The sequence below is a fragment of the Thamnophis elegans genome, chromosome 12 (assembly GCF_009769535.1).
Source record: "Thamnophis elegans isolate rThaEle1 chromosome 12, rThaEle1.pri, whole genome shotgun sequence".
NCBI classification, from domain to species: domain Eukaryota; kingdom Metazoa; phylum Chordata; class Lepidosauria; order Squamata; family Colubridae; genus Thamnophis; species Thamnophis elegans.
The window spans coordinates 17,396,804-17,419,104 of record NC_045552.1 but is presented as its reverse complement, the minus strand read 5'-3'; the positions used below and the strand labels follow the sequence as shown (position 1 = coordinate 17,419,104).

General features: G+C 48.5%; 1 protein-coding gene across 3 annotated transcripts in view; it reads right to left on the bottom strand.

The window, feature by feature from the left end:
* The window catches only part of AHDC1 (AT-hook DNA binding motif containing 1), a 280,849-nt gene that overhangs the window by 20,276 nt on the left and 238,272 nt on the right, over positions 1 to 22,301 (bottom strand). For all 3 annotated transcript variants that reach the window (XM_032227381.1, XM_032227379.1, XM_032227382.1), the window contains exons 4-5: positions 14,658 to 14,695; positions 6,857 to 11,910 (exon numbers count right to left, since the gene is read on the bottom strand). In XM_032227381.1, coding sequence (XP_032083272.1) covers positions 6,899 to 11,910; positions 14,658 to 14,695 — 5,050 coding nt within the window. In that variant the 3' untranslated portion in view covers positions 6,857 to 6,898. The remainder of the gene's footprint in view (positions 1 to 6,856; positions 11,911 to 14,657; positions 14,696 to 22,301) is intronic.

Genomic DNA, 22,301 nt, shown 5'->3' with positions numbered 1-22,301 from the left:
AATAAGGCCTCCCCTAAAATATTTAAATGCATGCACAGCCGGTCCCTGCCATTTCCTGGGGGGAAGAGGGGAGAACACGCCCCACACGCATCTGCCATCCACACGGAACAGCCTTGGGGAGGTGCTCCCACAAACCCTAGCTACCGCGACCCTTCTCTTAGTGGCAGCTGCAAAAAGAACAGCAGGCCTAGCGACGCAAGAGTGTGCCAGAGATGGAACTTTCGGCCCTCTTTGAATCAGCTGATTCAAAGTGGTCATCACGGGCCAAGGTTAAGGGGTCTCCTGCACCTCAAAAATAATAAAACCTCCCCGAAAATAAGCCCAAGCGCTTATTTCGGAGGGTCAAAAGAGAATAAGACCCTGTCTTATTTTCAGGGAAACACAGTAGAGCCTCTGGGATAATCTGTCCCCCACTAAATATTATTTACTTATTTTTCTTTGAGCTTTCAACACCTAGCCTGCCTTTCTGCATATTACCCTTTAGGTGGCTAATAAAAGTAATGTGGCTAATAAAAGTGATGACGATACAGAAATACAATACAGCCAAATAGCTTGTTTACAGCCAGCTAATCTCAACCCCAATGCTAACAGATGGAATTGAAAGAGCTGGATGGAGGACATCCAAAACGGGAGCCAAACATTTGTAACCCCTTTCCCTGGTGGGTCTTCCTAGTAGTAGCTGGGCAGAATTTCTGAAGCAGAAAAAAAGGCCACGAGGGCTAGATAGGCATGTGGAGCCTGAGGAACAAGCGCAGGGTTTAGAGCAGCCACATTTATCTTCCAACTCCCCTCCCTCCTTTTAGGGATGTGTTTAAATTATAGCAAAACAACAGCTACCACTGGTGAGGTTCACACCATGCTAAGACAGGAGGAGGGTTTGAAAACCACCAAATCTGGGTGTCAACCCTGAAGCTGACCTGAACAAAGCCATCTCGGAGCTTCAGTGTTGCCACACTGGAGCTGAGGGACAGGGAGGGGGGATTTGAGATAATTGGGACTTTGTAGCCAAAATAAAATACTTGGGAACCAAGGACTTTCCTACGCCTGGTCAGAGGAAGGAGGAGCAATGTCACCAGGCAACCAGACAGAGCCATGATTGGACCTTGTGACTGATTTGTTTTGAGAAAGTGAAAAACTTTTCCTTTTAATTAGGTGAAAACCGCGGGAAGCTTCAGAGTCGGTTTTCCCTGGATCTGTGCCAATATGATATATCCAATAAAGCTACTCTCTGAGGAATCTACCTGCTTTGGAGTTTTTCTTGCTATGCCAATGGTGGGATTCAGCCAGTTCACACCTATTTGGGAGAACTGGTTGTTAACTTTCTAAGCAGTTAGGAGAACCGGTTGTTGGAAGAAATCTCATTTTGTGTTTTTTCCACTTTGCAGGGCTAATCCTGTAAGGAAAGCAGGAAGGAAACATATTCTGGCATTGTTTCTAGCCTCATCTTTATTGCCCTGCTTACAGAAACTGCCTCTCCATTTAACCCTTATTACATTGTCACAGCTAAGGCGAAGCACCCATCGATCTGAGTGACGTTGAGTTGGCCACGCCCACCCGGTCACATGACTACCGAGCCACGCCTACCCAGCTGGTCATTAGGGCAGAGAACCGGTTGTTAAATTATTTGAATCCCACCACTGTATGGGTCCATTACTCAGAACCCTGACATTAAACCGACTCTACACTGGGTTTGGGCAAAACACCGAAACAGTGATGTAAGTTCCAGTTGAGCACAACATACGAACCAAGTCACTGCTTCTATTCCAGAATACAGGCAGTTTTCAACTTATGGCCATGTGTTCAGGGACTGTTCAAAGGGATGGTGGTGCTGAATGATGGGACTTACAATTGGCCCCCAGAGTTACAGTGGTTGCAGCATCTCATGGTTCACATGACCAAAATCCAGGTGCTTGGTAGCATTTACAACCACAGGTATACTTCGGTTCCCCCCACGTGCCGATCTTCAACCTTATCTATGCCTCTTCAACCCCTGTGCTTTGCAGCCCCTGTCATCCTAGTTGAACTCTGCTGCCAGCCTTGTCCAAGGCTTTCTTCCCAAGGTCTTGGATGGCAGTTTCCTCGCAAGGCTTGGGGAAAGTGGCTGCACAGGGCCAGCAGCTACAGTGCTCCAAGAAGCCCCTGAGTTGCAGTGTGGCAAACAGCCCCATAGCTATGTAGTTCTGGGGGTTGTTTGCCATCCCATAAGGCAGTGTGCAGAGCATCCAAAAGGGCCGAGATGGGGAGAGATAGGCAAGGAGGGAGCGTCCTTTAGCTTATACAGCAGAAGGACAGGCAGAACCTGGAGGCAGAGTCAAGACAGGAATCAGCCTGGAGTCATTAGCGTTCCTATAAATCAGGGGTGTCAAACTCGATTTCATTGAAGACAGCATTAGGGTTGTGTTTGACTCTCTCTCTCCCTCTCTCCCTCCCTCCCTCCCTCCCTCCCTCCCTCCCTCTCTCTCTCTCTCTCTCCCTCCCTCCCTCTCTGCATTTGTCCATATGGCCAGGGTGGGCATGGCCAGCTTGACACCATTTCTGTCAGGGGGTACCTGTGGTGGCCCAGGTGCTCTGCCAGCAAAAACAGGCTCCGAAGCTCCATTTTCAGCCAGAACGCCTTCCTGTAGTCCTCTGTGCATGGTCCCCCTGGCTGCGCTTTGCTGGCAGAGGCACTGTGGGCTGGTCCTTTACTGTTTCCAGGGCAGCCCCACTGGCCAGATCTAAGCACCCTGCGGGCCACATCCAGCCCGTGGGCCTTGAGTTTGACGCCTCTGCTATAAATGGTCTAAATCCATCCCCTCTTGAATTCCATTAACGCTTGCCTAGTGTCAATTTAGCCATGGCCATTAGTATTAGATTCTTGTGTACAGGTACTCCTTGACTTACTACCAGTCATTTAATGGACATTCAAAGTTATAATGGCACTGAAAAAAGAGACACAACTACTCTCATACTTGTGACCATTGCACCATCCCCACCATCACACGATAAAAATTCAGGTGCTTGACAACTGGTTCATATTATGACAGTTGCCGCGTCTCAAGGTTACGTCTGACAAGTAAAGTCAATGGGAAATTCAGATTCACTTAACCACCATGCTACTCATGTTTAACAAGAGCAAGAAGTGACCTGTTAAACAATTGTGGCAAGAAAAGTTGTAAAACAGGGCAAACCACATCCCAGTCTTACTTAGCAATGGAAATTTGGGGATTGATCCTGGTTGTAAGTCAAGAACTACCTATATAAAAGGTAAAGGTTCCCCTCGCACATATGTGCTAGTTGTTCCCGACTCTAGGGGGTGGTGCTAATCTCCCTTTCAAAACCGAAGAGCCAGCGCTGTCCAAAGACATCTCCATGGTCATGTGGCCAACATGACTAAACGCCGAAGGCACACGAAACACTATTATCTTCCTACGAAAGGTGGTTCCTATTTTTTTACTTGCATTTTTAACATGCTTTCGAACTGCTAGATTGACAGAAGCTGGGATAAATAATGGGAGCTCACTCCATTATGCGGTGCAAGGGATTTGAACCGCCAAACTGCCGACCTTTCTGATCGACAAGCTCAGCGTCTTAGCCACTAAGCCACCACATCCCTGTTGCCTGTATAGGCATGAGCAATAAATCATTTTAACTGGAACTTAATAGGGGAGCCTGATTCTTTGCATCCAACCCATAACCAAGGCTCAGGGCTGGGAAATACAAGGATTGTCATCACTAAGTGATGCGGTCATATGGTGTCATGCTTTACGATTGCATATCAGCAATGGAAATTCTTGTCCCAATTCTGTTCATAAATGGAGAACTACCTGTAAATATGGTTTTCAGTTATGGTTTTCCCAGTTGCAATGGATGGCTGTGAAAGTTTGACCATAAGAAAGGCTGAGCACCAAAGAATGGAGGCCTTTGAACTATGGTGCTGGAGAAGACTCCTGGGAGTCCCTTGGACTGCAAGGTGATCAAACCGGTCAGTCCTAGAGGAGATCAACCATGACTGCTCTTTAGAAGGCCAGATCCTGAAGATGAAACGCCAATACTTTGGCCACCTAATGAGAAGGAAGGACTCAGGGGAGAAGAGCCTCATGCTGGGAAAGATGGAGGGCAAAAGAAGCAGGGAACGATAGAGAATGAGGTGGCTGGATGGAGTCACCGAAGTAGTAGGCGTGAGCTTAAATGGACCCCAGAGGATGGTAGAGGACAGGAAGGCCTGGAGGAACATTGTCCATGGGGTCGTGATGGGTCAGACACGACTTCGCAACTAACAACAACAACCTGTAAATATAGCCTTCCTGTAATTTTGGACGGACGTTCTCTGGAGAGGTGTACCAGGAACCTCTGTTGATTTGCAGCTATTTGAAGATCTTTTATGGACTGTGTTTGCATGATATGTGCCAAAGGTGCTTTTTTTCCAAAAGGCAACTAGAGTTTCTTGTTTTTTTTTTCTTTGAACACATTTCACTTCTTCTCCAGAACTGAAGAAGCTTCTTGGATGAGAAGTGAAACGTTTTTAAAGACAACAAAATAAGAAAGTCCAGTCGCCTTTTGGTAAAAAAAACAACAACACACCTTTGGGATAACCATGGCTCTCAATAGACCTTTGCATGACATGTTTACTCATGATTAACTTGACCACGGTTTTACGGAAAGAATCCACTTTTCTACATTTGCACAAGACACGGAAGCTTAAATTAGCCACAGGCTGAGTTTGTAAAAGGTGGTCAGTTAAAATGATTCAGAGTTGTGATTCAGACATTACACAAGCAATCTTCGGAAAGAATATTGCTAAACTGGGTGGACTCTTTCTGGTGACATCTAAAAGTGGTTATTAGTTAATATAACACTCCTTTTTTTTTAGGACTTGCACACAAGAGGCAGATTACGAGTCAGCATAACTCAAGGGTGACTCCGTTCTGGGATTCCTGCTCCACCTAACTTTATTGCTGTGAACATTCTTTTCATTAAGAAAAATAAATAAAAGCTGGCATGATACAAAGCAAAGCACCAGACTAGCCTTCAATTACAGGGACACCTCTGGATTCTGCATGAAGGTCCATAAAGCTACAGGTTGCCAGAGATTGGTCTGGAAACGTACTCATCTACCACTAAGACCAAAGATAAAACCAAGCTGGGGCACAGGAAGGGGGGAGAAGATGGGGAGGGATGCTGGGGAGCACCCTTGCCTTTGATAGGGATCAGCTGCCCACTGTGACTTCTCCTTATACGTGTGCCACGTCTGTGGTCTCGGTGGCTGTTTGCGTGAGCCGTGAACTCATCACCCGTTTCTGCAACGCCAAATATGCTTGTTAGAACTACACCAGGGGCGTCAAACTCTATTTCTTTGAGGGTTGAATCAGAGTTGTGTTTGATCTTGGTGGGGTGGGGGTAGCCAAGGTGGGCGTGGGCAGAATGACATCACTCATGTTGGAGGGGGCACCTGTGGTGGCCTGAGCAAACCAGTGAAAATGGGCTCCCGAGCTCTGTTTTTGGCTGCGACAGCCTCCTGCAACTCTCTGCCAGCGAAAACGGAACTCCATTTTCGCTGAGAGAGGCACCACGGACCATTCCTTCACTGTTTCCAGAGTTGCCCTGCGGGCCAGATCTAAGCACCCGGTGGGCCAGATGTGGCCCACGGGCCTTGAGTTTGGCACCCCTGATCTACACATTGATGTGGACTGGCTTACGTAAAACCTCTGCCTGCATGAGAGTGTGCTACAAGTAATCTTCCACTTACAACCATTGATTTACTGACTGTTCAAAGTCACAATGCCACTGAAAAAAAGTGACAATTTTTCACACTTATGACCATGGCAGCATCTGTATGGGTCACACGATCAAAATTCATGACACTTGACAATCGGCTTGTATTAAGGATGGTTGCAGTGTTACGGGGGTCTTTTGTGCCCTTCTGACAAGCAAAATGGATGGAGAAAGCAAGATTCACTTTACAATTGCGTTACTAACTTAAAACAACTGCAGCGATTCAAAGAACGACTGTGGTAAGGAAGGTCATTAAAAGGGGACAAAAAGTCACTTCACTGTCTTGCTTGGCAACGGAAATGCTGGGCTCAGTTGTGGTCCCATCTCAAGGACTACCTATATTGGCATCGTCCTAGGACAGTGTTCTTTAACCTTGACACAACTTTTAAGGTGTGAGGACTTCAACTCCCAGAATTCCTAAGCCAGCATGACTCTAAATCAGTGTTTCTCATCCTTAGCAATAGCAATAGCAATAGCAGTTAGACTTATATACCGCTTCATAGGGCTTTCAGCCCTCTCTAAGCCATTTACAGAGTCAGCATATCACCCCCAACAATCCGGGTCCTCATTTTACCTACCTCAGAAGGATGGAAGGCTGAGTCAACCCTGAGCCGGTGAGATTTGAACAGCCGAACTGCCGAACTAGCAGTCAGCTGAATTAGCCTGCCGTACTACACTCTAACCACTGCACCACCTTGGCTCAGCTGGCTGGGGAATTCTGGGAGTTGAAGTCCACAGGACTTAAAGTCGCCAAGGTTGAGAAACACTGCTCTAAATGTTGGCTGAATTGTCAGAGAATTCTGGAGTTGAAATCCACATATCTTAAAGAGGCTAAAGTTGAGAAACACTGCCCTAAGCTCAAACTCCTGTCCGGGAGCCTTTCACCAGTTGGTATCTGACTTTGTGTCTACCATTACAAAAGACCCCCTTTTAAAAAAAACACCCCACAGAGGACCCTGTTTATTTGTTTTCATCCCCACTGTGCCATGAGCCTCTTTGCTAGCTCCATTGGCATGATGATCATGATGATGATGAGTTCCCAAGCCCACTCCGTCCCGGCACCCCCGCTGCCCTCCCTCCCAGCTTTTCCTCAGGCACCTACCCTGAAACAAAACCTCGTGTCTGGTTGGCACTTCAGATGACACTACAAGGAGGTGACTGTGAATGTGTCCTCGGGATGCTGTTCTAGCATTGGACCCAAAAACCCGCTCTTCTGGGGTGCGGTCATGATTGGGTGCCCTTGGGGTGCAAAGCTGGGGTACCTATAGTTGTCCTGCAGCGGCAGCATCGAGTCTCTCGGGACCGGGGAGATATTTAAGTCATTCATCAAGGGGCAAATATAGGCTCCTCGGTGATGAGCCCTTGCCATGTCCATGGGCTCCTTCTCACTCTTGGAAGGGTTGCTGCTGGCGGGGCTGGTCAAATGGGGGTTGAGGCAGGAAGCCTCGGGGCTCCTCCCCATGAAGTCTACCAGCATGCCCACGCCGGCTTTGTTGTCATAGGGAGGGCTGCGGGTGCTGGCAGTGGGCGAATACCAATAGCTGGGGTTTTTACAGCTGGGAGAATCATAGTGCGGCTGAGACATGGAGAGGTCCCGGCAGGCCATGTGGGTGGCCGAGTGGGGCAAGCCGGCCACCCCGGCGAGGCTGTGTTTGAGCGAGTCGCAGGCCGGAAGCTTCCGGAGGTCACTGGGCCGCAAGTCCTCTTTGAAAGCCAGGGTGGGGGAGCAGTTGGGCGAGAAAGCTTTCTGCAAGCTGGCTTCGAACACCGCCTGCTGAGGGGCAGCCAGCTGGTGGGGCAGGGTGGGGAAATGCTTGCTCTCCAAGTCCGTCTGCCCCAGGCTGGGGGAGTCACTCTGGAACCCTTGCCCAAAGGTGCCGTCCGAAGGCGTGGAAGGATTCATGGAGTAGGGCCCGGTATAGTCACAAGGATCGCGTTCGCTGAGCCCAAAGCTCCGGGATTGTGAAGGCAACGGGGACATGCTGCTGTCCCCGCTGTAGTAGTCTAGTCCCAAATCTGTGCTGTCTTGAAACAGCGGGTTCACCGGCTGGGATTTGGTGGGGAACTTTGCTTTGCCTGTGCCTCTTTCTTTTTTGGAGGCACAGGCACCTCGTGAACCCCGTGGCTGCCGAGCACCGGTCCCTCGCTTGGAGGGGTAGCCCCCCGTGGAGAAACTGAGATGGGCAGTGTCAAATATGTCCACTTTCTTTCGCCTGCCCCGTCCTGGCTTGGAGTTGCTGTGGAATAAAACACTCTGGTTCCAGTTATAACCTGGGGCTGAAGAAGACTCATTCCAGTCCATCATCAGCTTCTCCAAGCTCGAGAGGCTGGACTGCCCTTCACTAGATGAAGCCTCACTGTTGGCCCTCCTGTAGCCGGATGGCTGGTTGAACTGGGTACTGTCGGAGGAGGATTCGGAGAAGGTCTCAGAGACTGTCTGCTGCTTGGCCTTCTGGGGTGTATAGTTGGAGATGTCTAGGATGACATTGGGTTCATTGATGTGGCAGTCAAAGCCCGGGTTGTAGAGTTGACTGAAGGACTCAGAGTTCCAGTCCAGGCCGTAGCTTTGCCGGAAAGCCCATTGAGAGGCACTAGGGAACTGCCTACAGTTCTCCGGTGAGGGCTGGAAGGGGATTGAACTCTTAGGGACCATGTAACCCCCTGGCGATACAGTGCTTGCCCGGCTGTCACACCTCATGGGGGTGTGAGAGGAGTTGGAGAACTGGCTGGGATCAGAGCTGTTGAAGAAAGAGGGCTTACTCAGGGACATGCTGGGCCCTGTAGTCTGCTGGGTGTAGCTGACGCTGTGGGCACTGCTTGGGGAGGAAGGCAGGCTATTGCCACCGCTGTAGGTGAAGCTGCAGTCCTTGTTGTTGGGACAGTCTTGGGTGGCGTGGTAGGACTTCCCTTGCTGAAACAAACTGGCAGGAGTCACACTTTGTCCTCCGGTACTGCCATAGTTGCCATATTGTGCATAGCTGGAGGCTGTGGTAGAGTGAGTAGTGGGAGACCTGGAGACAGCCGAGAGAGATGCCAGCTTCTGGAAGGCATCTGGGTCACGGCACTCCGAAGCAGCCTGGGACAGGTTGTAACCTGTTGCTCGGTTGGGAGGGAATGACTGCCGGCTGACTGTGTGGAAGGGCACCTCGCTCGGGGCAGTTGTGGTGGTGGAAGAGGGTGTGGCTTTCCCACCCCGGCTTGAGTAAGACGCCATGCCTCTCTGGGTTGCAATAGCATTGGGTGGGGCTGTATATGTGGTGGAGGATTTCCGCGAAGCAGAGCGAGAGTTGGAGAGGGCAAAGTCCAACAGGTCAGAGGAGTCATCGGAATCCAACAGGGAACGGAAATAGCCCGTGAAAAGGCTCTGCCTTTCCTGACTGAGTTCAGACTGGGATGATGGATTGCTCCCCCCATAAAAACCAGTTCGGCTTGAGGAACTTGACTCCACGGTTGAGGAGTGGAAGGTTCGGGAATCGCTGCCTTGGTAGCTGCAATTCCTATTGGCTTGACTAGAAAGGTGTCCTTGGTGGGACATCCAAAGACTTTCTTTTTCTCCACACCATTCTGAGGACCCATCACTGAAGTTCTGGTTAGGGTTCTGCTCAGGAAACAAGACCCCATTTTTGCGTGATCGTCTCTTTCTTTTGGGCTTCTCCATGGAGTCCGGCTCTGGACGGCCTCTTTTCCGGGGATGAGTTGGGTCGACATGCATGGCCGTCCCCAGAACCCCCTTCTTCTTTTTGCCAATGCCTTCGAAGAAATCGCTGAAGGAGCAACGGGAGGAACGGGCAGAGTGGCTCCCTCCACGCCCAAACCCACCTCCTTTGCCGCCTCGTCTGCGGAAGCCTTGTACTCGGTGCAAAAAGTGGGAGATGCTCTGAGTGTCAGGAGCCTGGTGGATGGAGTCAGGCTCAGTTGGGGTCCAGCAGCGGGGTGGGGAGCAACGAGCGGAGCACTGGCTCTGGCGGTTGAGAAAGGCTAGCTTGGCCAGGACATCTGAATAGTCCGCTTTACTGTCATTGGTGTCTGCAACATAAGAGGGCTGTGGGGAAGCCAATTTCTGTTTCCTCCGCCTCCGTTTCTTCACTTCTGGGGCAGGCTCCTTAGGTTTGCAGGGCCCAAGCATCAGGTTTTTGGGAGGCCTTCCCCTCTTGCGCTTCAGGATGATGGGCATTTCTCCTGGAGGAAAAACCACCACCACATTCCGGCCATTGTTTTTCATCTTCAGCAGTGGGGTGGGCTCTAAAGAATGGGAGATGGCAACCTCTTTGCCCTCTACATTCAAGCTACTATTGAGGGAGGACACTTTGTACGTTGTCTTGTTCCTCCTCCCAAGAGAGACAGGAATCTTGGCCATCTTGACCACCATCCGACGGATGCCACGGCATTTGGGCTTTGGGGGATTCAGGAGGGCAGTAGCCTTCTGGCCATCTTCTGACTCCAAAGGGGAAACAATGGGATCTGCTACTTCATTTGCTGTAATGGTGGTCACTGCCATCCTGGCTTCTTCTGGCCGTGCCATGACCACCTCCACTGGTACAGCCATGGGGAGGACTTGCCTGTCAGTGACAATCTCTGTTCGCTGCCCTCGGCCTCCCCGACGCCGCCGACAGAGTATCTTTGGTTTATCTGTTCTCCGTAGAGCATATTTCCTGTGATCATCCCTTCCCCGCCCAGCCCCTCGCCTTACTACTCCTCTTAAGGAGCAGCCTCCAAGGCGGCCTCCAGGTTGTAGCGGGTGTTCTCCTGAAGACTCCTGTCTTCCCAGATGGGGCTGAGAGTCTAGCAACTTGGGCAAAGGGGAAAGCAGCTGGGCCTCTGCATCCAGGAGCTGGGACTGGGAATCAAGCAACTGGTGGTCCAGGGTCCCTAAAGACTGGAGCCCCAGAGGCTCAGAAAGGGGTTCTAGGGATTGGAGAGATAGTGTCTCAGAAAGAGGCTCTAAATTCTGAAGCTCTAGAGGTTCTAGAGGCTGCAGCCCCAGTGGTGCAGGCAAGGGATCCACTGTCTGCAGGGCCAACGGTTCTGGAGGCGGCTCCAGAGACTTAGAATCTACTAGCTGGGGTTGGTGTTCTAGAGACTGTGAGCCAATTAACTGTGACCTTGACTCAGCCTCTTGGCTTTCTAGCAGCTGATGGTGGGATTCCGAATGCTGATCTAATAACTGAGGTCCAGGACATGCCAGAGAAGCCAATTCGCTCAGGATATCTGTATTGGTTAGTTCAGGATAATCATTTGTCTCAGACTCTGAGCTGCTAGCTTCGTCAAGGCTACTAGGGGCCTTCAGAACAGGACTACTCTGGCTGATTTGGTCCTGGGCACCTCGAGTGTCCCCTTCCGTTTCTCCCGCATAATGGCTAGGTTGAGTCTGTTTGAGGAGCTCCGCTTTGGTGCTGCTTTGCACTGCCAGCTCCTCGGGACTGCGGATGCTGTTGGCCAGCATGGGGGAGGAGTAGAAGCTATAATGAAGACCTTGTCCTCGGCCTTCCTCACTAAGCGGCAGATGGCTATCAAATTGCAAGCCACTGCAGTCTAAGTGAACGCCACAGCTCTTCAAGTCCTGGGAGAGTCGGTCAATGTCCTTCATAATGTCTATGAGCTGCACCACAGGGTAGAGGTTGATTCTGCCGTTGCCACACTTGCTTTTCAACAGGGAGATGATGCTATCGATGTTACACCTCCCCGAGGCCAAGGTAGCATTGGAGAAAGTTTTGGCAGCTCGGTCTTGTGTGGTGGTTTCCTCCAAGTCTTGGACGTCAGCAGGGCAGGCAGGAACACTGGGTGCCAGCAAGTCTTCAGGCTTGACGCTGCTCTGGGTATGGAGGCTTTTGTACCTCTCGGCCGCCTCTGTTTGGTGCAAGGAACTAGACTTGTGCTCTTGACTTAACACAGTGCAAGAACCTTCTGGGAAGCTGAGCATGCTATACGGCAAGGCTTTCTCTGCCAGGCACACCGATGTCTTTTGCCCAGGATGTCCGGACTGATAGAACTTTGGCTCTTGGATGTAATCAGAAGAGGAAGTGCCGCGCAAAGCACCTCCGGTCGACAGTACTGGTGACCCCTGGGATTTCAGCCGCTTCCTCAAGTCATCTTCACTCGCATGCCTCTTGGTGGAACAATTGCTCGGATGGACATCTGGAAATGTGCTGCCTGGGCCTGGAAGAGGAAGAAGGAAGGCGTTAAGTTCCTTGGCAACAGCTCTGGGTTTGCCCACCAAGTCTGAAACATCCATCCCCCTCTTTTCTTTGTAAAATGGAGGAAATGGCTAAGCCATGCTGCAAGGTCACCCCATGGGACATTTCTCCCGCTCTTCTCTATACATCTTTGTGACACTACTGGGAGCAGAAAAAGTATCACAGAATAATATTACAAGCGGAGAGGGGAATATTCTTGTACATTATAAAAGAATTCAACATATAGTATCGCCAAAAATTGTAGCCTCTTTTGAGTTTTCCTACACTACTTAAGATGTAGACCTTTCAAGCTGGGTTACCATGTTGGGCAGCTTTCCCACCACTTGCTTGAGTCTGTTTTCATGCTTGGAACTGGATTCTTATAATGTACTTTATGCACCTACCATTGGGTTGATCTACTCGGGCTAGAGGAGAGACCGCAAGGAAGAAGCAGATGCAACTTCCAAGCATTCTTCTCCTCCATCAATAACTGGAGGATAAGAGATTTACCCATTCTCTCCTCTGTCACCATAGAAAACGAGAAGACATTTGGAAGTTGGGACAGACTTCCAAGCTCTGTTCTTCCATCACTTGGAAGAGGGAGTTGCATAGACATCGCGGATGAGACACACGCTATTGTCTTTATGGTTAGAAAAGGGGGGGGGGTGAACATTGCCCCAATCAAAGCATCTAGCATGCAAATATTCTGCCCCTATGAAAAACTTTGTCGGTTGATCTTGCTCCCTTGCCTAAGAAATTAGGGGATCCTCTACTGTTATTAGTGAAACCTCTGTGCAGATAACAGTAAAGGGTCTCCTAACTTTTTAGACCAGGGAGCAAGACAGCCTACACTCTGAGTTTTTCAGAAGGGCAGAATATAAACAGTTTTTCACCTTCTTCCATGATGTGATTATGCAGAATGTTCTCCAACATGACAACTTGCAAAGCTCTCCTCTGCTACACTTGTTACCCCTTACTTCTGACCCGGGAATGATGGGAGTTGAAGTAGGATACTGAGGGAGTGCCAAATTGGGGGAAATTAGGAGGTCAGGAAGAAAAGAAGGGAGTGAGACAATGCTCTAATCATGGCCTTGCATTTGTTAAAATTGGCCTCAAGGGCTTTACAGCTTATATTTAAGTTCCCCTGTGCCCTTTAGCATTACCAAGGAGAAGTGGCCTTGTCACAAGGCAAGGTGACGCATATTATGGATGCCTTGAATGGTGACAAAGTGGGAGGCCAGAGGAACCGATGGCCACGAAGGGCATAATTTACCAGGAAGTTCTCTTGTGTGAACCCCACAGAAATATGTGTAGGAGCTCTTCCCTGAATTGGCCTCATTTCGAGTAGAGACACGCTTCCTGCTGCTTAATACTTAAGATAAATGAGCAGAACAGTGATAGCTGGGATTGTCATTCCAGGCACCACCACATTTGGTCTCCATGAGGCAGGCATGGAGTAGGTCTGTTGATAGGGGTTCTCCTTCAGGCTAGTAACTGGGCAACCTATCAACAGATCCAAACCTCAACTCATGAAGATCACTGCTCTGCCGACCTATGGGGTGAAGAAGAGAAGGATGGGGATAAAGAAGCATCCTGGTGGGATGGGATCCCAACAGAAGGGAGTGCAGAGGTGGGTGTCACATAATGTCCAGAGGTGGGTGTCACATAATGTAACAACTGGTTCGCTCAGAACTGAGCATGTGTGCGGCATCAAAAACACAATTATATAGGACAATAGTGCCAGGGCGGGTGGGTGGGCTAATTGCTGGTCGGAACTATCGCTTCGCCAGAACTGGTAGCAGCCCACCCCTGAACTGGTTCCATTATTATAAAGCAGGGGTCTCCAACCTTGGCAACTTTAAGTCTTGTGGACTTCAACGCGCAGAGTTCTTCAGCCAGCAAAGCTTCACTAAAGCTGGCTGAGGAATTATGGGAGTTGGAAGTCCACAAGTCTTAAAGTTGCCAAGGTTGGAGACCCCTATTATAGGGGTTCCCTGAGCATGCTGGAAAGCTGGGTGCAGAGACCTAGAAAGCTTGGAGTGTTCTCCACTGTAGCTTGTCAGAGATTCCTTTCCCCCTCTTTAGATCAGGGGAGATCACATTGAATCCAAGTACTGGATACCGTGGTGGCGCAGTGGTCAGAATGCAGTACTGCAGGCTACTCTTGCAGACGGCCAGCAGTTCAGCAATTCGATTCTCATTGGCTCAAGGTCGACTCAGCCTTCCAACTTTCCAGTGTTCCAAGGTCAGTAAAATGAAGACGAAGATTATTGGGGAGTGATAGGCTGCCTCTATAAACCACTTAGAGAGGGCTGTAAAAGCACTGTGAAGCGGTATATAAATCTAAGTGCTATTGCTACTGGGGTATCCAAAACGGTCCCCGCAGAGAGGGAATACAAGATCATTGGTGCAAAATCAGAAGGCTAACCATGTCTTTACTCAAGAATTGGGCTCACAGATAAGATCCAAGATCTCCCTTACGACTGCATCAGTAATCATCCCCAAAGCTAACTAGATGCTATTAGAGACAACATCAACCACATTAATACTACTAATATTTTTTTTCCCAGGTGCAAGGAAGCAGTACTGTAAACACAGGCTGTGCTTCATGCAAAATGCCGGGGAAACCTAAGTATGTCAAAGGCCCCTGAAGCTACCTCCATACTTGTTTGTTCCACTGCTATCTCTTGGGAACAGAAGGGAACACAAAATCCACATTTCGCAACTCACCTTCTGTTTTGCTGCTCCTGCTGTTACACTTGAATTCTCTGTGGAGAAGAAGGAGGGGAAAAAAATCAGCAACCAAAGATTAGCATGGCTTGGTCTAGTCAGTCTACCCATCTCACTTCATGTGAAAAGATCCCACTGCCCAAGGAGACCTTTGCTTTGTGCTTATGCAGAGCAAGGGTGGCACAAATCAGGGTCTATTTCTATTTAAGCCAAGACTCTTGCCCAGGGGTGGGCTTCAAAATTTTTTAGCAAGGGGTTCTCTGCCTGGTTGATGGGTGGGTGTGGCCTAGTTGGCCTTCTGCACCATGATGGGGGGGGCATTTTTGCTCTTCTTGGGCTCCGGAGGCTTTTCTCGAGCCTCCGGGAGGGTGAAAACAGCCTTCCCAGGCTCCAGAAACTCTGGAGGTTGGAAATGGGCTCGTTTACGGCCCTTTCCGAACTTCCAATAGGCCCGTTTTTTGCCCTCCTTGAGCCTCTATATGCACCCTGCTCTTACTTGCATCCAAAATGGGCTGCATGGGGACTCCTGGGAGGGGAGGTGTGGGCAGGGCCAGCCAGGAGTTGGGGATTTGGGGGTTCTCCGAACTGCACAGAATCTTAGCTAGAGGTTCTCCCAAACCCCCAGCAGCCCACTTCTGCAGAGTCTTGCCTCGATAATAAGGACAGAAACCTGGCTAGATCTACAACATATTTTATCTTGCTTAGTATGTCTGGATCAGTTGCAATGGCCATAGAACTATAACCCAGTAGAAGGTACTACTCTCTGGCTTTAGCCAAAAGAGCTTTGTCAGTCCTGGGCCTTCATCTTACTGGCTAATCACAAGAGCACGCCAGCATCCCTTTCTGTGCAGGAAGGACAACTCAGAAACTCGCAGTCTAAGATGATGAGCTTTGGGGATTTGAAATTGCTTGTGAACTCTCATTTCCCTCCCTCCAAGCAGGGAGCTTTGCTGAACAAAACTCCTTGGTATCACAGTTTAAACAGAATAACAGAATTGGAGATCTTCCAGTCCAACTCCCTGCTCAAGCAGGAGATCCTACACAATCACTTCTACCCTGGACAGAGTAACTAGAAACCTTGCAACATACTCATAAGATGCCAGATATTCCATTACTGTAGATCAGGGGTTTTAAACTCGATTTCATTGAGGGCCACATCAGGGTTGTGTTTGACCAGGGTGGGTCTGGCCAGCTCAACTTCACTCGTGTTGGGGGCGCCTGTAGGGGCCTGAGAACTCAACCAGTGAAAATGGGCTCCCCAGCTCCGTTTTCGGCTTGACGGCCTCCTGCATGCAGCCCTCCCAAGCTCCGTTTTTGTTAGCAGAGGCACCACGGGGTGGTCCTTCGCTGTTTCCAGGGTGGCCCTGTGGGCCAGATCTAAGCACCCCACAGGCTGAATCCAGCCTTGTCACCCCTGCTGTAGATCTACTGGAATGGAAAAAAGCAGAGATCCAGAGACAGAAGGACACTGACCACAGCGGCTCAGAATTCATCAGAAGTACTGAAACAAATTGGTCAACTTGCAGTGAAGGTACTATTTCAGCAACTTGCAAACCTTAAGTTCTCAAGAACATTCTAGGTCCAGTTGCCTCTTGAAAAAGCACCTTTGGGGCAACCATGACCTGGATGGCTGAGAATCTCAGTTTTTCCCCATCTTGGCAACTTCCAAGTTGAGACCACAGTTCCCAACATCTCTGGGCACATCAGCTGAAGCTTATGCCAACTGCACTGATCTGAAAGGTGGAGTCGAGCTGCTATGCTAGCCCCTTCTGTAAGCCGCCCAGAGTCCTTCGGGATTGGGCGGCCTATAAATAAAATTAAACTTACAAACTTACTCAGCTTACAAAAATTTGTTTAGTAAGTTACAATGGATTTTTCACAGTTGTAGCATCCCCGTGGTCATATGATCAGAATTCAGAAGCTTGGGAACTGATTCATAGTTATGACGGTTACCATGTCCTGGCATCACAAGATCACCTTTTGCAACCTTTTGACGAGCCCGATTTACTTTACAACCATTTTACTAACTGGCACTATGGTTAGAGTACAGTACCGCAGGCTACGTCTGCTGACTGCAACAGATCAAATCTCACCAGGCTCAAGGTCAACTCAGCCCTCCATCCTTCCGAGGTGAGTAAAATGAGGACCCAGACTGTTGGGGGCAAGAGGATGACTCTGTAAACTGCTTAGAGAGGGCTGTAAAAGCCCTGTGAAACGGTATATAAGTCGAAGTGCTATCGCTATTGCTATTAACTACTGCACCGATTCAATTAACAACTGTGGCAAGAAAGGTCGTAAAATGGAGCAAAACTCACTTAACAAGTGTCTTGCTTAGCAATGGAAATGGTGGGCTTCATTGTGATTTTATGTCGAGGACTACCTGTATAGGATGCTCATTCTCTCAGTCTCTACGGATGACACCCCACAAGGGAGATAATGGTGGAGAATATGACCTCAAAGATCTATGGCACTTTGTTTTTAAATTAAAAGTAAAGGTTCCCCTTGCACATACGTGCTAGTCATTCCCGACTCTAGGGGGCGGTGCCCATCTCCACTTCAAAGCCGAAGAGCCAGCGCTGTCTGAAGACGTCTCCGTGGTCATGTGGCCAGCATGACTAAACGCCGAAGGCGCACAGAACGCTGATATCTTCCCACCAAAGTGATCCCTATTTTTCTACTTGCATTTTTACGTGCTTTTGAACTGCTAGGTTGGCAGAAGCTGGGACAAGTAATGGGAGCTCACTCCGTTATGCGGCGCTAGGGATTCGATCTGCCGAACTGCTGACCTTTCAATCGACAAGCTCAGCATCTTAGCCACTGAGCCACCGTGTCCCCTGTTTTTAAATTAGAGCAGGGGAAATCTGCCACAATAACCCAGTGATGCCGATCAATGGTTTTGAGGATATATGGGGCCCTCAGGAGAGTAAAAGAGAGGAGTGGCTATCTGCTTCATGCTGTAAAACTGGAGCATTTGACTCTGAATATTTGGTAGGGGCTTCCACCTGAGATTTTGATTATTGTCCCACCTGGGAAGAATACCCTGACTGCTGTTTTCTGTACTTTTTTTCTCTCTCTTCCAATTCTCACACAAAAGAGTCTTCAGAAGCTCATGTATTTTAATAGAATCCATCATTAAGGTATCTGGCTCTGTGATGCTGCTTTGAACATCCTCATTTCTCACCAAAAACACCAGGCGGGCCAAAACAGATGTGATGCGGGAAACCAGATTTATTGTTGATTTTTGAAAACATCTAAAGCCAGTGCAGAACAGTTTGATTTCAACTGGGACAACCGTGCTGGGAAAGAGGGCAGGTGTTTTTTTGTTTTTTGTTTTGTTTTAAATCTACCCCTCCTCCACTGCTGTTTTTCCAATCTAAAAATCTGCTCTTTCTTTCTTTCTTTCTTTTTTCTTTTTGCAAGACAGACAGACAGACAGAGGTACTGTATGATAGGGATGCCACTCTTTTTTTCAGCTGCAAAATGAAAAGCAGCTTCTGTGGGGGTAGGAGGAGAGGTGTTAAATGGAGAAAACAGCAGGGGGGGAAATGCTAAACACCGTCATCTCCTGGGACTCTTTAAAGATGGTAGGAGGTTTGATCACAGCCTGTTTGGAGTTTGAGAGTCACGGGGAATAAAAATCCTTTTAAAAACCCAACTGCCATGAAGATCCTGGATAAAATTTATTCTCCCTCCCCCCCTCCAAAAAACCTAGGGCTGTTCTCCCCCCCAAAGATTTCAGCAACTTGCTCAGAAGTCAGCCATGTAGGCTCTAGCAAATGCCCTGAGCAGTTTTGTAGACCAAGATGTCCCTTAGGTCCTTCTGCTTGGATTTACACTTGGGTGGATTAATATCAGGAAAGGGAGAGAAAGGCAAAGATGCCATTGCAGCCCACAGAAATGCTGTCTTGGGTTGGTACAGGCAACCATTCAACCGGTGTAGTTACATCTCATGGAGAAGCATAGGAGAAATGGAAATTGTCCTGCCTGCTAATTATCGATCCATCCACCCACCCACCGTCTATCTACCTATCATCTGTCTGTCTGTCTGTCTGTCTACCTACCTACCTACCTACCTACCTATCGTCGATCCATCCATCCACCTACCTACCTACCTACCTACCTACCTACCTACCTACCTACCTACCTACTGGTATCTCTCTCTCTCTCTCTCTCTTCCTTACCTACATATTATCTATCTATCTATCTATCTATCTATCTATCTATCTATCTATCTATCTATCTATCTATCTACCTTTCTACCTTTCTATCCATCGTCCATCTACCCACCCACCCACCCACCTATCTACCTATCATCTACCTACCTATCATCTATCTACCTACCTACCTGTCTATCTATCCATCCATCCAATCCATCCATCTACCAGTATATCTATCTATCTATCTATCTATCTATCTATCTATCTATCTATCTATCTATCTATCTATCTATCTATCTATCTATCTATCTATCTATCTATCTTTCTTTCTTTCTTTCTTTTTTTCTTTCTTTCTATCTAGCTATCTACCTGCCTACCTATCTATCCATTTGTCCATCTGTCCATCAGTCCATCCATCCATCCACCCACCCACCTACCTACCTACCTATCTACCATCCATCCATCCATCCATCCATATCTAACTACCTACCTACGTCCGTCCGTCTGTCCATCTATCCATCTCTATCTATCTATCTATCTATCTATCTATCTATCTATCTATCTATCATCTATCTATCTATCTATCTATCTATCTATCTATCTATCTATCTATCTATCTATCTATCTATCTATCATCTATCTATCTATCTATCTATCTATCTATCTATCTATCTATCTATCTATCTATCTATCGTGTTGGGAGGGAGGGGAATCAGCCTGATACAAATGGAGAACTCACCTTCTGATTCAACACTTAGATTACCCCATAGCTCCATAGATAAGGGAACAACTCCACAGAGAAGGGAACAACCTACTGTGATCCTAAGAAATCAGTGTGTGATGATAGGTATCCCAGATCAATGAGAAGCACCAAGCATCCTGCCTCCAGTCACCTTTGGCAGAAGGCTTTGAGTGGCCCGTCTCCACTAGGTGTCTCTAATGAGCCACCGAATTTCCTCCCAGGTCTGTGAAATGGTTAAAAAGTTGTCCTGAAAGTTATTTCCTACTCTCTTGTTTAAACTTTCTGACCTCGCTGTTCTACTATTCTGGTCTGACCAAAAGAAAAAAGAGGGGGGAAAAAGAGGCAACCTTTGTGCATTTGCCTTTTGTGTGTATGTGTGCATGCGCGTAACAGCCGAGGGGCAGCCTGCTGAAACCTGGCTGAGAAAGCATGCACCTGGCACGAAGGTTTTAAAAATGGATCAGTTACACCGGTCTGCACCTCCCCTCGCCTGGGGTCTAGGAGGAAGAAAAGAAGGACAGATGGGGAGCCGCTGAGAGGAAGAATGGAAGGTCTTTGTTTGCAATTTTCTTCTTAGCAGAGAGGAGGAGGAGGAGGGGTGGAATGCTCTATTTGGGCCAAGACCTGAAGGGTTTGCCTCAGACTTAATTCAGGTAGCTCCTAGATCCCTTCTGAACCTTTTGCTTTTCCCTAGTAAGGAAGTCCCTTTTCCTGGCCTGCTCAAAGAAGATTAGGGTGCCCTAACTGTTCTAGATAACAGAACCTTTTATGGGGCCTTCAAGTCAATGTTGACACCTGACCAACTGCCTGGAGACCAGGGGACTAAAAACCATGCCAGCAAAGGCATGGGTGACTGGGGAACCTGTTCAGGGGTGTGGCCAGCCTGCCATCCCTACTAGGTCAGCGACCCAGTTGCAATTTCCACTACCGGTTCACCAGTGCGAACTGGTAAGAACCCACCTCTGCTGGAGATGTCCCTACAACAGGGGTGTCAAAGTTGATGTCATTGAGGGTCGCATCAGGGTTGTGTTTGACGTCAGAGGGCCGTGGCTGGGATGGATGTGGCCAGCTGAGTGTCACTCATGTCTGGGGCACCTTCGGTGGACCAAGTGCTCTGCCAGCGAAAACGGGCTCCTGAGCTCCGTTTTTGGCTGTGACGGCCTCCTGCAACCCCCTGCCAGTGAAAACAGAACTCGGGAAAATGGGAGAGCCCATGTTCGCTGCTTCCAAGGCGGCTCTAGGAGCCAGATCTAAGCATCCTGCAGGCCATATTTGGCCCCCGGGCCTTGAGTTTGACACCCCTGCCCTACAGTTTACCTGGCATGGTTTCAGAATGAGTTTGCCATTGCTGCTTTCCTAGAGCTGAGGGAAAGGGACTGGCCCAAGGTCACTCAGCTGGCTTTGTGCCCAAGACCCGAACTAGAACTCCCAGTCTCCCAGTTTCTAGCCTGATAAACTTCACCACACAACAAACTATCTCTCCCAGCAGACTTTTCCTGGGACCAAAATGGAAAACACCATGCTATGAGTAGGTTTCCTGCTCAGGCAGATGCCAAATAATGATTCTTTTTAAAGGCTTTAAATGATTCTTTTTAACCACGAAACAGACTCCTTGTCCCAATTAAAAAAAAACCTTTTATTAATTTGCTGTGAATTCTGCTCATTCACATCCAGCAAAGTCTCTCCAGGGAGGATTTACAGTCATAGACCTTCTCTGGCTTGGAGAGCTGACAGGTCAATATCTGCAAAACTTGTCAAGGAGTCTCAGAGAGTCACGAACCAATTAAGCGAACTAATTGTCTCCTGCAAACTCCACTCCCCTTTCGCTCCTATTTTATTTCCTCTGGGAGGATCCATTCATCGTCCACCTGTGGCCTTACTCCCAATTTGACCACTGTTCTTTAGCTGTTCCCTTCGTCTGGAAATTCTGTTCTTGCACACACTGGGAACAGGCTCCAGCTGTTTGTCTGCCTCACTGCTGTCTGACTCTGAAGGCAGCTGATAACTGGCATATCGCCCTGGCCCCCTCTCTGCCTCCGACACAGGGCCCTCATCAGAGTCTTCCCCAGACTCCAGGACTGGCCCATGTTCCTCCCCAACCTCCTCACTGTCTGAATCTGCTGCCAGCTCTGCTGGCGGGCCACAACAGTTTATCTCTAAAGCTTTCAGCCCTTAAATATTTGGGTCTGCTGGAGGGGATTTGTATGATCATACAACCATCTCACAGCAGTTTGTTTAGTGACCATTCAAAGCACTAAAAACAGTGACTTATGACTGTTTTTCCCAGTTATGACCATGTCCACATGACCATGGGATCAAAATTCAGAAGCTTGGCAACTGGTTCATATGCATGACAATTGCAGGATCCTGGGATCATGTGATCTCCCTTTTGCGACCTTCTGACAAGCAAAGTCAATGAGGAATCCAGATTCACTTAACTAACCGGTTTGCTAACTTAACAACTGCAGCGATTCACTTAACGACTGAGGCAAGAAAGTTCATGAAATGGGGCAAAACTCACTTAACAAATGTCTCTCTTAACAACAGGGCTCAATTATCTCTAATACGAGCATGTTCTCCTAATCAAAACTGGGCATATCAGGGAGACTTCTGCCTTTCACTTCCAGATGCTGTTTTGTATGGCGAACTACCAGTCATACCAACTCCCACTTGTAGTAGGAGAGCAACGTTAGTCCGAGTAGCAAAAAACATAATCTAGCATCTAGATTATATATAGATCATAAT